The sequence below is a fragment of the Cucurbita moschata genome, unplaced genomic scaffold (assembly GCF_002738365.1).
Source record: "Cucurbita moschata cultivar Rifu unplaced genomic scaffold, Cmos_1.0 Cmo_Scf00044, whole genome shotgun sequence".
NCBI lineage: Eukaryota > Viridiplantae > Streptophyta > Magnoliopsida > Cucurbitales > Cucurbitaceae > Cucurbita > Cucurbita moschata.
The window spans coordinates 1,770,746-1,784,309 of record NW_019268560.1 but is presented as its reverse complement, the minus strand read 5'-3'; the positions used below and the strand labels follow the sequence as shown (position 1 = coordinate 1,784,309).

Here is a 13,564-nt window from a genome sequence, read left to right as displayed (position 1 = left end):
TTTTTTTTTTTTTTTTTTTTTTTTTTTTTTTTTTTTTTTTTTTTTTTTTTTTTTTTTTTTTTTTTTTTTTTTTTGGAATGAAGTGGTTTGTGTTTCTTTTAAAATAAATGCACTATAGACTTATAAACAGGTTGAATTTTAACTATTTATGAATATTTTTTATGTAATAATTTGTTCTATTGTACGTAATTTAATTTTAATAAAACTAAAATTAGTTTATAACATGAATCAGTATGCTTGTCAATGTGTTTTATAATTTTTAATGTAATTTTTATTTTTAAATTGATTTTCAAATTTTAAAACTGGATCCAGTAAAAATATAAATTTTGTGAATATTCACTGTTTGGATTACAAAATCCAAAAGCAGTGATCTGTCAAATGTGTATTTGAACCCATTTGACAAAGTGTGAAAACAAAAGGCAGAATTAAACAGGCAATTTGGGTTTAATTACAGAAATTGTCATCTTACATGAATGTAGGATTTGGTTGTAATATTTCTATCCATTTATTATGGTTAATAAACAAGCCTAGTTTACCGGCTAAGGAATACTACTTACTACCTCTAAAAGGTTGTAGATTTAAATCCACATCTCGACGTTTTGTAATATTATATCCTCAAAGGGGAAAAAATCTATTTACTATTTATTCAGTTGAAATATTTTTCAGAAAGGATTTTTTGACGTTTTGTGTAGTTCTTATGGTTTACTGTGGTTGAAGTGTTTCGTTTGGACGCTGCATATGATTCACTCATTTAGTTTGCAAGTGCTTTTTTTTAATTATATTTGCCAACATTTACAGCTAATGTGTAGAAAGTAATAGCAGGAAAAATGGTATACGTTAAAGAGGTAAGGATGGATATTGAGTGATTATCAGGATAGTTAGATTTATGTTATTAGTATGATATGCAGATCATTGCAACAGTCTGTATGTTCCTCGCTGGGAAGGTTGAAGAGACGCCTCGCCCACTAAAGGATGTTATCATTGTTTCTTATGAAATTATTCACATGAAAAATCCTGCTGCAGCCCAGAGGATCAAACAGAAGGTTGTCTCTTACTGATGCTGTTTAAACCTTTTAATTTGTTTGCTTACTCAATTACTAGTTACCTATCAATTAGTCGGTCTTCTTGATGTCTGTGCTGTCTCTCCTCTCATGCGTGGTCATATGCACTTAATTGTGCTAAATATCGTCGGTTCACTTGTTTATAATCGATCTTTTTAAAACATGCAGGAAGTTTATGAGCAACAAAAGGAGTTAATTTTACTTGGTGAGAGAGTTGTGCTCGGGACCTTAGCTTTTGACCTGAATATTCATCACCCTTACAAGCCACTTGTTGAAGCAATAAAAAAATTTAAGGTTGCCCAGAACGCACTAGCTCAAGTTGCATGGAATTTTGTCAATGATGGGTAAGATCAAGAGGCTATTCGTTTATTCATGAATCTTTTAGTTCCTACTATATAGCCTCTTCTTTATTCTCTCTTCCGACACTTCTTACCAAAATCCTCTGACACTGGTCTTTGGGCAGGTTGAGGACGTCACTCTGTCTGCAGTTTAAGCCCCATCATATTGCAGCAGGTGCCATTTTTCTTGCTGCCAAGTTTCTTAAGGTGAAGCTTCCATCCGATGGTGAGAAGGTTTGGTGGCAAGAATTTGACGTGACCCCTCGCCAATTGGAGGGTTCGTGTCCCTTCATTTTGTCAATTGAGATAATCTCTGACCAAAATTGTCAGCCTTTGCTGTTTGTGACTGATATTTGTAATTCTCGTCCCGTTAGAATTGTAGAAAACCAACCTGAACCAGATGATTTTAAATATTCACAATTCATTCCTTTAATGCTGTGAAGAATGATCAAGAATGTGATATACTATCATATGATTTGTGTCTAGATTTTCAGGATTGAGTGTCATCCACGATAATATAGCTGTTATAGAATAAGCTTTTTCTTTGTAGTCTTTGAGTGAGCAACCGGAAATCCCAACTAATCATTTTATTTGTATCTTTTTGCAGAGGTCAGCAATCAAATGCTAGAACTATACGAGCAAAATCGGGTGCCACCAGCTCAGGGAAGTGAAGTAGATGGAAGTACTGGTGCGGGTCCAAGTCATCCTAATGTAGCAAAAACCACAGCTGCTACTGAGGAACAGACTTCAAAGCAAGTATCTTCTTGTTCAGCACCCGACCATTCATATGCAGATAGTCATGGGGTACCTCAAAGAGCTGCCCAGAATCTTGGCAAGAACAATGGGACAGCTACGGAGGGGGGTAGTGTCATTACTGGACACAAGGTGGACCCAGAATTGACAGACAGTCATCATACTGATGAAGTGACCTACAAGGATAATAGCAGAGATATTTCAGACCGAACGAGGTCTGTAGTTGAACACGTTGGAGAAGAGAGAGAAAAGAATAATAGTAAAAGTGAGAATGCGGAAGCAGGAGAACGGAGGGACAATGGTGTATCTCACAAGTGTAGCAGTATTGTTGGTCGAAACGCTGAGGTTCGGGAAGGTCCCATTGGGCAGTCGCCCAAAGAAGCTATCAAAATGATTGATAGAGACAAGGTCAAGGCAGCACTTGAGAAAAGAAGAAAATCACGTGGAGAGATGTCCAGGAAGAAAGATGTGATGGATGAAGATGATCTCATTGAGAGAGAGCTGGAAGATGGTATAGAATTGGCGGCAGAGGATGAGAAAAACAGGCGGGAGAGGGGGCAAAGCTGGTCTAAGGTTGATAACCAAGATGATGGGAAGGTCTGCGAGGAATCTTTAAGTGCGCATCATTCAGGAACCAAGACCCACACTTCACGGGGGACCAAAGTAGAGAATGTAGTTGAAGAAGGAGAGATGTTAGATGATGCTTCCCCAGCTTTGAATAGCCGCAAGAGAAAGGCTGGGAGGTCCCCTGATTGGCACTCCGAGGGAAAGAAGTGGAACGATTCGATGTCTAATAACCATCATCATGCTGTGGAAGATGGTAACTGCAAGAATCGATCGGTTTATGCAGACAGGGAGATCAAAAGACATGCCCATGGGAATCACTTATAAGTCGTCGTCGTCAAGGATTCAGATCTGTTATATTGTAGCATAGCATGCGTGACCTGGGTAGTCCAAGTACTGAACCAGATCATTGCAGTGAAGAGAATACCGGTGCCACGGAGCCATGCATCATAAAATACAGGAACTATGGATGGATGCTTCACCTGGCAATCCTGCAAACATGCATACTTACCACTAATATGCTTCTTCAGTACATAAAAAAGCTAATTTGCTTGGCCGAGATGAAATTTACGTAGCACGAACATAAGCTTGCTTCCGCCATTTTTCGTGCAAGGAAGCCACGAGGACTGTAATTTTGGTCGTAATTAATATTATGTTTCTGCTGTACTTTAGGATCGTTATAATATGCTTTTACCTTAGGAGTTATAAATGTAATTTGGTTTACAGTATTCGTATGTAATTTCGGTCTAGGATTCAATTGTATCTCTCTCAGTCCGTTGAGCTTTCGGCCAGTATATCGCCCGAAGTTGGAGGAAAGAAAGGTGGAAAAATGTAATGCATGTCGGGAATTGTCCTCGTGAATTTTGGTGATGGTAACTGTGTAAACTCAACAGGCAAGTTTTATGTTCCAAAATATGTTGGAATGTTTGTCCATATAACAAGGCAAAATTACTGTGTTCTAAGCTTTTATATATGTTCATATGAGCAGCTAACATGGTTGATACCTGAAAGGTACTCTTATGATAACATTTGCTAGCGCAATTTGTCCCCTCATGCATTAGTTCTTATTTTCTTTCATAAAATCCTTCGAAATTCATATGAAATTGCTCGAGTTTTAATGTATTAATACATTAGGAATGAGGTCACCCGGTCGAAGTTAATACGCTGAAAAACAGGTTGACACACTCAATTTAAATTGTATTTTTTATATTTTATGAACATTATCTATCAAGTTGAGCATAGCTTAACTCGTTAAAATTTCATTCTTGATGAAAATATTAAAGACCCGAATCATCAAAATAGAAGCTTGTACAATTTTAACATCAAAATTTGGTAAGAATCTAAGTATTATTAATGAAACGAAAATGGTGTATATTACTTTTTTTTTTTTTTTAATCTCAACGTAAGGACAAATTGAAACATTTGATCTATTAGTTGCAAATAAATACTTTAACCAATTGAACTATATTGAATTTGACACCAATGTATCAGTAACGTACAAGAAAAAACGATCATAGTTGCAAATTACTTGTTCATATAACAAACCGATAGGAGCCATCACGAGTATAGCTTGGACGGGTGGACCCAGGAGAAAGTTCAAGTACAAAGGAGTGGGCTTTTCTCCTATCCATATCAGCTTCCTTATTCCCTCCTTCATCTTATCCAAATCCTTCATCTCCACCATAAATCTCATGATCTTCTCCTTCTTCCCCTTTCTGGTTCTGCAACTCCCGAACCCTTCAAACCCTTCAAACCCATTACAGAGATCTCAACAATGTCGCTCACAATCCCCACAAACCTCTCAAACTCCCTCTTTAACCCCAAATTGAGCAACCCATTGGCCTATAAGCCAAAACCCTCTTCATCAATCCTCTGCTCCTCTGCTCCGCCGCTCAAAACCAAAATGAAAAGCCCTCCTCCTCTTTTCAGGCCTTCTCCGCCGCCGCCTTAGCCCTCTCCTCCATCTCCGGCCTAACCCCCTGCAAGGAATCCAAGCAAAGAGGAGATTCGCGTTCTACGGGAAGCAGGGGCTTGGCAGATGGGTTCATCCGCTAATTTAAGATTAATTTAGAAAATGATCATGAGTTTATAAGCCAAAAATACTCGGAAAGTGCTCAAGAGGGTGGTGTTCCTAACATTCATAACAATGGGTTTTACATTGCCAAGGGCAATTTAGTCTTTTCACGTCCCCCATATTCTAAATATTTTTCTTCAAATTCATGTTTTCAAATGGGTCATAACACAAATTTCAAAAATAAAATAACTTTTTTTAAATTTTAAATTTTGATTTCAGTTTTAAGTAAATAACATGAAAAAAAAATCTTATTTTAAAAAATGAAGTAATTAATAAATTATGAGTTCTTATTATATAAAAGAAAATAAAACTTTTATTAATGCTACTAAAACACCAATAAATGAACCATAAATTATCACATTATTATTATATATAAATTATTAATTAAAAAAAATACTTATTTTAAAAAATTGGGACTAATTTATAAATTGATTTGTATCCAAAATTAAATTTAAAGAAAAAAAAAACTCAAATAATTAAAATTTGATCCCATGGGCTTAATTTCATAAATTGGGCCCTATAAGTCTAAAAAGTTCAATTGAGTGAGACGACATATAACGGCTCAACTTCTTCTTAAGTGTCGTGTGAAGCTGTTTTGTATTTGAGATTTAATGGACTTTCCCTGTCGGAGTTATAAATTTAAGTTGTTTTATAGAACCTATAAATTAATTAAATCCATAATTTTTTTTATTTATTGGTAACTCTGCCCAATCTAAATAAGCTCCTAACCGGTCCAAATCGTACAGGTTGAATTGAGTTGAGTTGATCAGGTTTTTTTTTCAGGTCATCGGGTTTCTTGAAAACCCCTACTCAAATCCAGGTATTGATCCAACTTAAAATGTATGCTACCAGTATTTTTCTACATTTGTAAACTCGAGCGCAGTTTAGCAGATAACGAACAATCACCCTTTCAAAAGTCAATAGTTCAATCTTATCGTACCTCAATTGAACGCTTAAAAATTCAAAAAAGTATATCTTTTTAGTCTCGAAATTAGAAAGATATTATCATAAGTCACGGAATGCATTTCAACAAATTAATTATAAGTTCTATTTAAATTAATCATTTTAATTATATTGAAAATTTCATAAGCTCGAGAAACCATAGGGCGTGACATTAATTATGGTTTTAAAATTAAAATTAAAATTAAAATTAAAAATCAAATATTATTGCCGACATTGATGGCAAGAAACGACACAAATCATTGCTAAATTTGTTGACTTTTTTCCTTCTTTTATTTGACCTTTTTCTTTCCCTCCAAACACACAAATTCCACTTTTTCATTGCTAAGAATCAATCCTTTTTTTTTCTTTTCTTTCCATAATCTTACCTTTTCTCGAGTCGGTGAACGATAACGATAACACGAATAGTCTCTTATCTTCTCGATATTTTTTCATGTTAAAAGAATCTCGAGCTACTTTCTTCATTACACCTACGACCAACAATGATTCTATTCAAATAGCTATCGATACATCTGCCAAATTGAAATACTTGTACTGGTATTGGTAAAAATTTTGAGTTTATCGACGATCGCAAAATGAAAAAGTTCAAGAATCAAATAAACAGATAAGAATTTTGACGAAAAAGTAAGAAGTGGGTCCCACAATTTGATGGACAGACATGTGATGATGAAGAAGAGAAGAGAGTAATTGTCATATTGTCCCCCGACATCTTCGACTGCACACACCTAACCTAACTAACTGCTTAAGCTTTGTTGTCTTTTAACTGCCACAAGTCGTTCATTAGCTTCTTCCCTCCCGTTTCCCCATTATTACTGTTCCCTTGGCCCTAGATTGTGTGAAAAACCAACTCAAATCAAATCAAATCATTACATACCCATCCATCCGAGACGGTTTGACTTGAATTGATGTGTTTCATGTCGTATATTTTATAATTCTATGAACATATTTTACTCAAGTTCATATTTTTCACCGGTATATTCGTCGATTTAGAATTTTGACTTTTAAAAATATTTCGAAAATGATAATTAAAGTCAAAGATGCTTCCTACCACCAACGAAAAAATGTTCGTAAGATTTATTTGAATGAAATTTTCATACAATTTCGTTCGATAAAAATTGAAACATATATATATATATATATATATATATATATATATATATATATATATTTTTGAATAGGGGAGATGTTTGTTTTGTTTGTGGAACAATAAAGTGAAACCTATCTAAAACAAAATTCTAAATTTTCCGACCAAATTTGCAATTTTACCTTAATTTATTACTAAATCTAAATTTATGTTCAATCCTTCACACACAAGAAAAAATTATTGAAATCATTATAAAATATTCAAATTTATTTTCGTTCGATTTTAAATTAATTTTAAACATGTCGTTATCGTTAGATTGCCTTTATTATTATACTTTTTTACCTAACGTTATCACGATGGTTTATGATTGTGCTTAAACAATTTGAGTACGTGGTTGACATAGAGAAGAATCGTATTCAATTAATAACCTAAAGAGTCTATAGTATATGAATAAGGTTGGGTGTCTTATCCTACTAACACTATTGATACTTTGTAATTGATACAAATGAATTGATCTAAATCGTTCATACATGACATATGAATTCACATAAGACTGGATTTAGTCGTAGTTTGCTTGGAGCAATTTTACGTAGGGTGACCTCCTGGGAATCTTCTTAGAAAGCACGTGATGATAGTATTCACTCTTAGAAGCAAAAACTAGATAACGAGCTCGAATTAGGTCATGCTTTATTTTGAAGTTTTAAATTCATACAAATATCGTTCTCATTTCTCTTAATTATGTTTTTTTTTTTTAATAATTGAAGAATGTTTCAACTTGACACATGTTTTTGTCTTATTTTTCATAATTACAATACGACAATGCATAACAGATCTTTAACGACCCAATTTTCAATTTGAAATTTGATGATTCCGACGTTCCATTACAACACGGTCACGTTACTTACTCCTCACTTCATCTAACATATAATTACTTCAAGCAAAACAAACTTATTGGTACGAGCAGTAACTTTCAATTCTTTTAAATATTTCTTAATCATCCTATCCTAAAGATCACTCTCATTCAGATGTGATCCCGGTTCATTCATACATTCTTCTTTACTCGGGTGTCACAAAATTCTTAAACTTCTAAAATTTTCCAGTAAATTTTATAATTTTAATTTTGTATCTAATAAGTTTCTAAACGTATTTTAAATATATAAATAAATAAAACATATAATGAGAGGATATGTCTCCTTTTGTGGAAGAAAAAGATAGTGGGATTTTTAATTTAGTGTCTCCAAAACTAAAAACATAATCATTCACAAATATAACTGCCATTGACCCCTTTCATTTTGACTGCAATCTTATTTTTTACCTTTTTTTTTTTCTTAAAACTTGGATATGATTATTAATTAATTGTGTTTTAATTTTGAGTTAAATACTAAATTTGATTTAATTATTATTATTAACGTCTTCTCAGCTGTATTTTTTACTAAAATGTTAGATGTTCGAATCTCAACCGCTACTCGTTGTGGATCATCAGTCAAAAATGTTCGGTAGGAGATTTCATTTTTGAATTCGAGACTTCTAAAAAATAAAATCTTTTTGACTTTTTGTTGGGATCCGAAAAAAAATTTAAATTATAAAATATAAAGTTTAAACATTAAAAATATATATATATATATTATCAATGGTTTTGTTGGACCTTAGTTGAGGTTTTTTTTCACTAACCGAATACAACTCATGTAGAATCTAAACTTGTTTGATCACACATGCTGCTCGTGTGTGTATGTTCAATTGTTTGCGACCTTAACCAACTTGTCTTTGTACTAAGCTAAGGTCATTCATGTGTGTTGTCGCATCTTATCTTGTCATCTTGGTTTCCAACAACATGACTCTCATACCATGATGTCATCACAAGTCTCGAGATGTCACTGACCATCATAGTTTGTTCGATCACGTCTATCAAGAACTGACTCTTGTGTTGTTGATATCATTGGTGCATCTCAAACATCTATCTATCTCAATTCTACTGAGGCATGATCCATCCTATGTCCATACTAAGTCATTTACGAATTTTGTGTTGGATAGTGTCATACGACAAAACTATGCCACACGTATGCACCACATAATAGATCACTTAGGTCATAGACTCCAAGAATGGTAGAGAGTTGACATCAAATCTCCCTCTATAATACATTCTAAGACATATTTGGTTTAACAGGAGTAGACATAATTTTGGCTCATATGGTCTCGTGGAGTGTCTGTCGGGTATCTTACTACCACCAAGTTTTATGAGCATTCATATTTCATATAGACGAACTCAATTCCAGAGTCGTATGACAAAACTCATATCAAAACAACGACTTGAAGGTTCAGCTCTAGGAGCCTACATGACTCATATTACACACGTCTCTAACACTCACGTCAACATCCTTGCCACTATCTTACTTATACCTCAACTTGGCTTGTATGCACACTCTTCTTTGTATCTTAAATGATGCATCATTTTTCTCGCATCATGACACTCATCTATCTCGATCTTCACGTAATCGAATAAATGTCACGTGAGGGTCACCCATTATCGTATGCTTCACTTACTTGAACCTGAACAATTATGGTTGGATGTATACGCATAGCCATATGCTTCATAATTATTTTAAGTTTTATTTCCATAACTATTCCATTTCTAAAATTTAATATAATATTTTAAAATTTAAACCTTTTAATTGAGTTATATCTTATAAAAATATTAACGTTATTTTTCAACTTTAGAAAAAGTCAAAGGGTATTTTAAAATTTTTAAAAAGGGCAAGAATATTAATATATACATACATATATATATATATATATAATTTAATTATATTTTTAAAATAAAATATTAACGATTTTCATATTTAACAGTATATTTTATTAATTTAACATAAAATAAAATATATTTGGAATAAAGTAATCCACCGTAACTAAAAAAAAGAAATAAAAAGAATAAAGTAATAAAGTAATCCACCGCATGCAAGTACATCATAATGTTAGTGTAGAAAGAAAAAAAAAAAATTAAATAAAAAACAAGAAAAACAAAATCAATGTGGATGCCTAAAGCAATCACTCTAATCTAATCTAATCACATACAATCCCTCACGCCATCTTCTTTTCTTTCACATTAATTCAATAACTGGGTCCCAATTGCTTTATACTTATATAAAAAAAAAGTCATTTTAAATATTTATTTACATTTTTTAAAACTTTAGTAAATAAAAAAATTATATTTGTAACCGGTAGATATTATCTTTTATTTAGTGTTCTTTAAAACGGTTAAGAACCAAGAATAGAAATAGAATTGGAATCGAAGGTTAGTTTTCAATGATATTCATAAGCTGATACTAGCAATTAATACCCACCCATAAGGAAAATATAAATTAATTAAATATTAAAAATAAAATAAAATATACGGCAGAAAGAATATTAAGATATATTCTATAAATAATATATTCTCTACAAAAACGCTTCTACTGGGGAGAGATTTCTATAGGGATATTATATATTTCCACTTCTTAAATTTCTGTCTTACTCTGCCTAGCTCTTAAATTTAGGGTTGAACTTATTCATTAAAAAATCGTGGGAATATTTTATTCTAAGAATCTCTATTTCGATCTCTGTGAAAATAAATTAAAAAAAAAATGCTACAAGACCGAGAATTGTAATAGGATGTGAAAAGGGGACAAACCCGTCTCCATTCGATTCCATTCCACAGGATCGATAAACATCTCTATCTCCTATTTTAATTTTAATAAAAAAAAATAATAAATAATAAAATAATTAGATTAAAAAGAAAAAGAAAGAAGGTGGGCCCCACTAAAAGATCATGTTCTCTCTTTTACTTTTGTGGTCGAGGCGTTTGGTATGGAGAGTATATATATATATATATCTATATATAGAGAGAGAGAGAGTTCAGGAGAGGAGAGTGTCCAGGCAGAGAGAGAGAGAGAGAGGACACGTGGCAGCGAGAGAGATGAAGACAGAGAATGGGCTGAGAAAACAAGGGGGCGGAGGAGCAGCGCCATGCGCAGCATGCAAGCTGCTGAGAAGAAGGTGCGGCGAGGAATGTGTATTCGCGCCATACTTCCCCGCCGACCAGCCCCATAAGTTCGCCAATGTCCACAAGGTGTTCGGCGCCAGCAACGTCAACAAAATGCTCCAGGTTCCTTAACTCGATCACCTTTTTTTTTTTTTCTTTTACTCGAACCTCCGACCTCTAAATCGAGACCCAAATTGGGCTACCTCGAGGCGTGTGTGAACACGGGTTATAAACTATTCCGTCTTTTAAAGAGCATGTCAAAAGGTGAATTATGAAATTTGAATTTATATGTTTATATTATGAACACTGTAAGAACTTTAGAATATATAACTTTATTGGAAACATTATAATGAAAATGTTGACTAATTTAGGTTAGGTTATAATCAATTATTTTCAAAAGAATCTTTTTTTTTTTAATTAATTAATTAATTTTAAAGGAAATAAAATGGTTGATGGCTATTGTTATCAACTTTAACGGTTTAATGTTTCAGACCGTTAATAAATTAATTAAATATTGATGTGGAAAATATAAAAAGAAAATCTTTGAATTTAAGGAAAAAAAATATACATATTCAAACAACTCTTTGAAAAAAGAGATTTTATAGTTTCTATGTTGACCCAACAAATTCATTAAATTACAAAACTAGCCCAAATCTTACTTAAATGTGTAAACATGTCCTTAGGGATCATATGTTCCAAGAATCCGATCAATTCGGACTACCTAACTCAAACCATAAAATTGACTTGAGTTGAATGTTCGAAAAATGGAACAATTTTTGTGTCGGTTTATGGGTTGACTTTTTTTGGTTGGACAACCCGAAAATAGGGTTACAATTCATCCAAGAGTTGGGTTGAGCTAACCCAGAGTACCGACAACTCAATCCAACCTAACTCAGAGTTGGGTTGAGCTATGAACTTTGTTCGAGTTGCTCGGATCACCAATCTAAACAACCCCAAATTTCAGGTTGGTCCAAAAAATTTCTCCGACCCGACCTAACCCAATAATATGCCCGTTAAATAACACATAAAAAAAACATATATTTAAGCTAAAAAAGGAGGGAAATTATGTTTTTTTGTGGACTTTTTGGGTTAATTTTGGGACCCACCAATCCCATTTGCTTCTTTGGATGGAGACAACCATCAAATAAAGACCAAATTAGAAACCACCAAACCATCCTTTATTAACTAAATAACAAAAATATTGCACAGAAAAGTTTTAAAAAAAATTAATAAGAAGTTTCTATTATTAAAAAATAAGATAGTGGTCGAACTTTAGGTTAAAAAACTCCGCACCTAGCTCGGACAAAATCTCGACAAAACAAAGTTCAATCTAATATTTTCTTTTTGTCGGGAAGAAAGATTGACGTAGTAAATATTACAGGAGTTGCCACTTCACCAGCGGGGAGATGCAGTGAGCAGTTTAGTATATGAAGCGAACGCTAGGGTGCGTGACCCGGTCTATGGGTGTGTGGGAGCGATATCGTCTCTACAGCAGCAGATAGACAGCCTCCAAACTCAGCTGGCTCTGGCTCAAGCTGAGGTTGTGCACCTAAGGGTGCGACAGACAGCATCATTTTCAAACTATGGGCTAAGCCCAACAAGCCCAGGTAACAGTGGGTCACCCTCATCCAGGCTCATGGGCTCACAATCCTCCAGGCCCATGTTTGAGATGGATATGGTTGTGGACCAGGCCATGGGGGACTCAGTGTGGTGATTATAATAATATTATTTACCCAAAATCCCATTTACTTGGAGATTTAGTTAGTTTTTTTAAAATTTTTTTTTTTAATATTTTGTCAATTTGGCTTTCATTGGGTTGTTGGCCATTTGCTATCTTCTATACTACTTACTTACGACTTTCGTGTATGCCGACCAGAGCTCAGCTCAAGCAGTCAGGTAATATCTCCCTTTTCGGGACGTAGGAATGAACCTATTTATAATATTATACTTTAAGAAACTCGTATATAATATATTATCGTTATGTTATATTGTCGTGATGAACGACTTTATTCTTTGATATTGTTGACGAGTCTGTTCGATTATTTTTACCCAAATAAATTACCTATTAAAAAGATAATTAAAAAAATATTTGAGAAAATTAGCTATTGAGATAAAAACCAAGTATTTTAAAAAATATATTGAAAGGCATAGCCAACGGCTATAAAATCGAGACCTCACGTTGAGTATCGTCTTGGAGGCCACATTTTTCATTGCCTATTCTTGCATTGTTTAAGCCGTTCATCTTCGGTGTTGGTAAGTATCTTATCTTTTGATCTCAGTTTGATTTTGGTTTCTAAGTGTTCGGTTAAGAATAAGAAATAGAATTGGGATGGAGAGTTTAATTTTAATTGATATTCAAAACCAATATCTAAAAATAATGAAAATATAAACTAACTAAATCTTGAAAATAAAATAAAATATACTAGTAATTATACGAATATCTGAGATATATTTCATAATTAATTATTATAATATATTCTCAAAATATTATATCTTAATATGTTCTGTTCGTTTTCAATTTAACCATCGCAATGGTACGTTGTCATTGTTCACTACACTGTTGTCTATGTAGGAGTGTCTTGGAGAAGTAGTCAATGCAATAGGACGTTGGATGCAGGGTTTTTAACTGTAGCCGCCGAGGAAAGGTTCCCTCACAATGTGAGAGCGTCGATGGTTTACGCACACTACGAGAACAGTAGCACATGATCATCAATT

The 13,564-nt window shown here is 33.4% G+C and overlaps 2 protein-coding genes across 3 annotated transcripts in view; both read left to right on the top strand.

Moving 5' to 3' along the window:
* Window positions 1-3,742, top strand: part of LOC111434178 (cyclin-T1-5-like) — a 23,045-nt gene extending 19,303 nt beyond the window's left edge. For both annotated transcript variants that reach the window (XM_023071543.1, XM_023071544.1), the window contains 4 exons: window positions 909-1,043; window positions 1,230-1,405; window positions 1,525-1,676; window positions 2,007-3,742. In XM_023071543.1, coding sequence (XP_022927311.1) covers window positions 909-1,043; window positions 1,230-1,405; window positions 1,525-1,676; window positions 2,007-3,043 — 1,500 coding nt within the window. In that variant the 3' untranslated portion in view covers window positions 3,044-3,742. The remainder of the gene's footprint in view (window positions 1-908; window positions 1,044-1,229; window positions 1,406-1,524; window positions 1,677-2,006) is intronic.
* A 6,997-nt stretch (window positions 3,743-10,739) lies between these two features.
* LOC111434249 (LOB domain-containing protein 4-like) lies at window positions 10,740-12,805 on the top strand. Its single transcript, XM_023071651.1, has 2 exons — window positions 10,740-10,972; window positions 12,231-12,805. Exons 1-2 carry the CDS (start codon window positions 10,784-10,786, stop codon window positions 12,561-12,563), a joined length of 522 nt encoding a protein of 173 aa, XP_022927419.1. The 5' UTR covers window positions 10,740-10,783; the 3' UTR covers window positions 12,564-12,805.
* Window positions 12,806-13,564: the final 759 nt, after the last annotated feature.

Coding starts and splice junctions, on each gene's coding strand:
- LOC111434249 (XM_023071651.1), top strand. CDS start 10,784: ATGAAGACAGAGAATGGGCTGAGAAAACAAGGGGGCGGAGGAGCAGCG. Junction 10,973..12,230: donor ACGTCAACAAAATGCTCCAG/GTTCCTTAACTC, acceptor TAAATATTACAG/GAGTTGCCACTTCACCAGCG.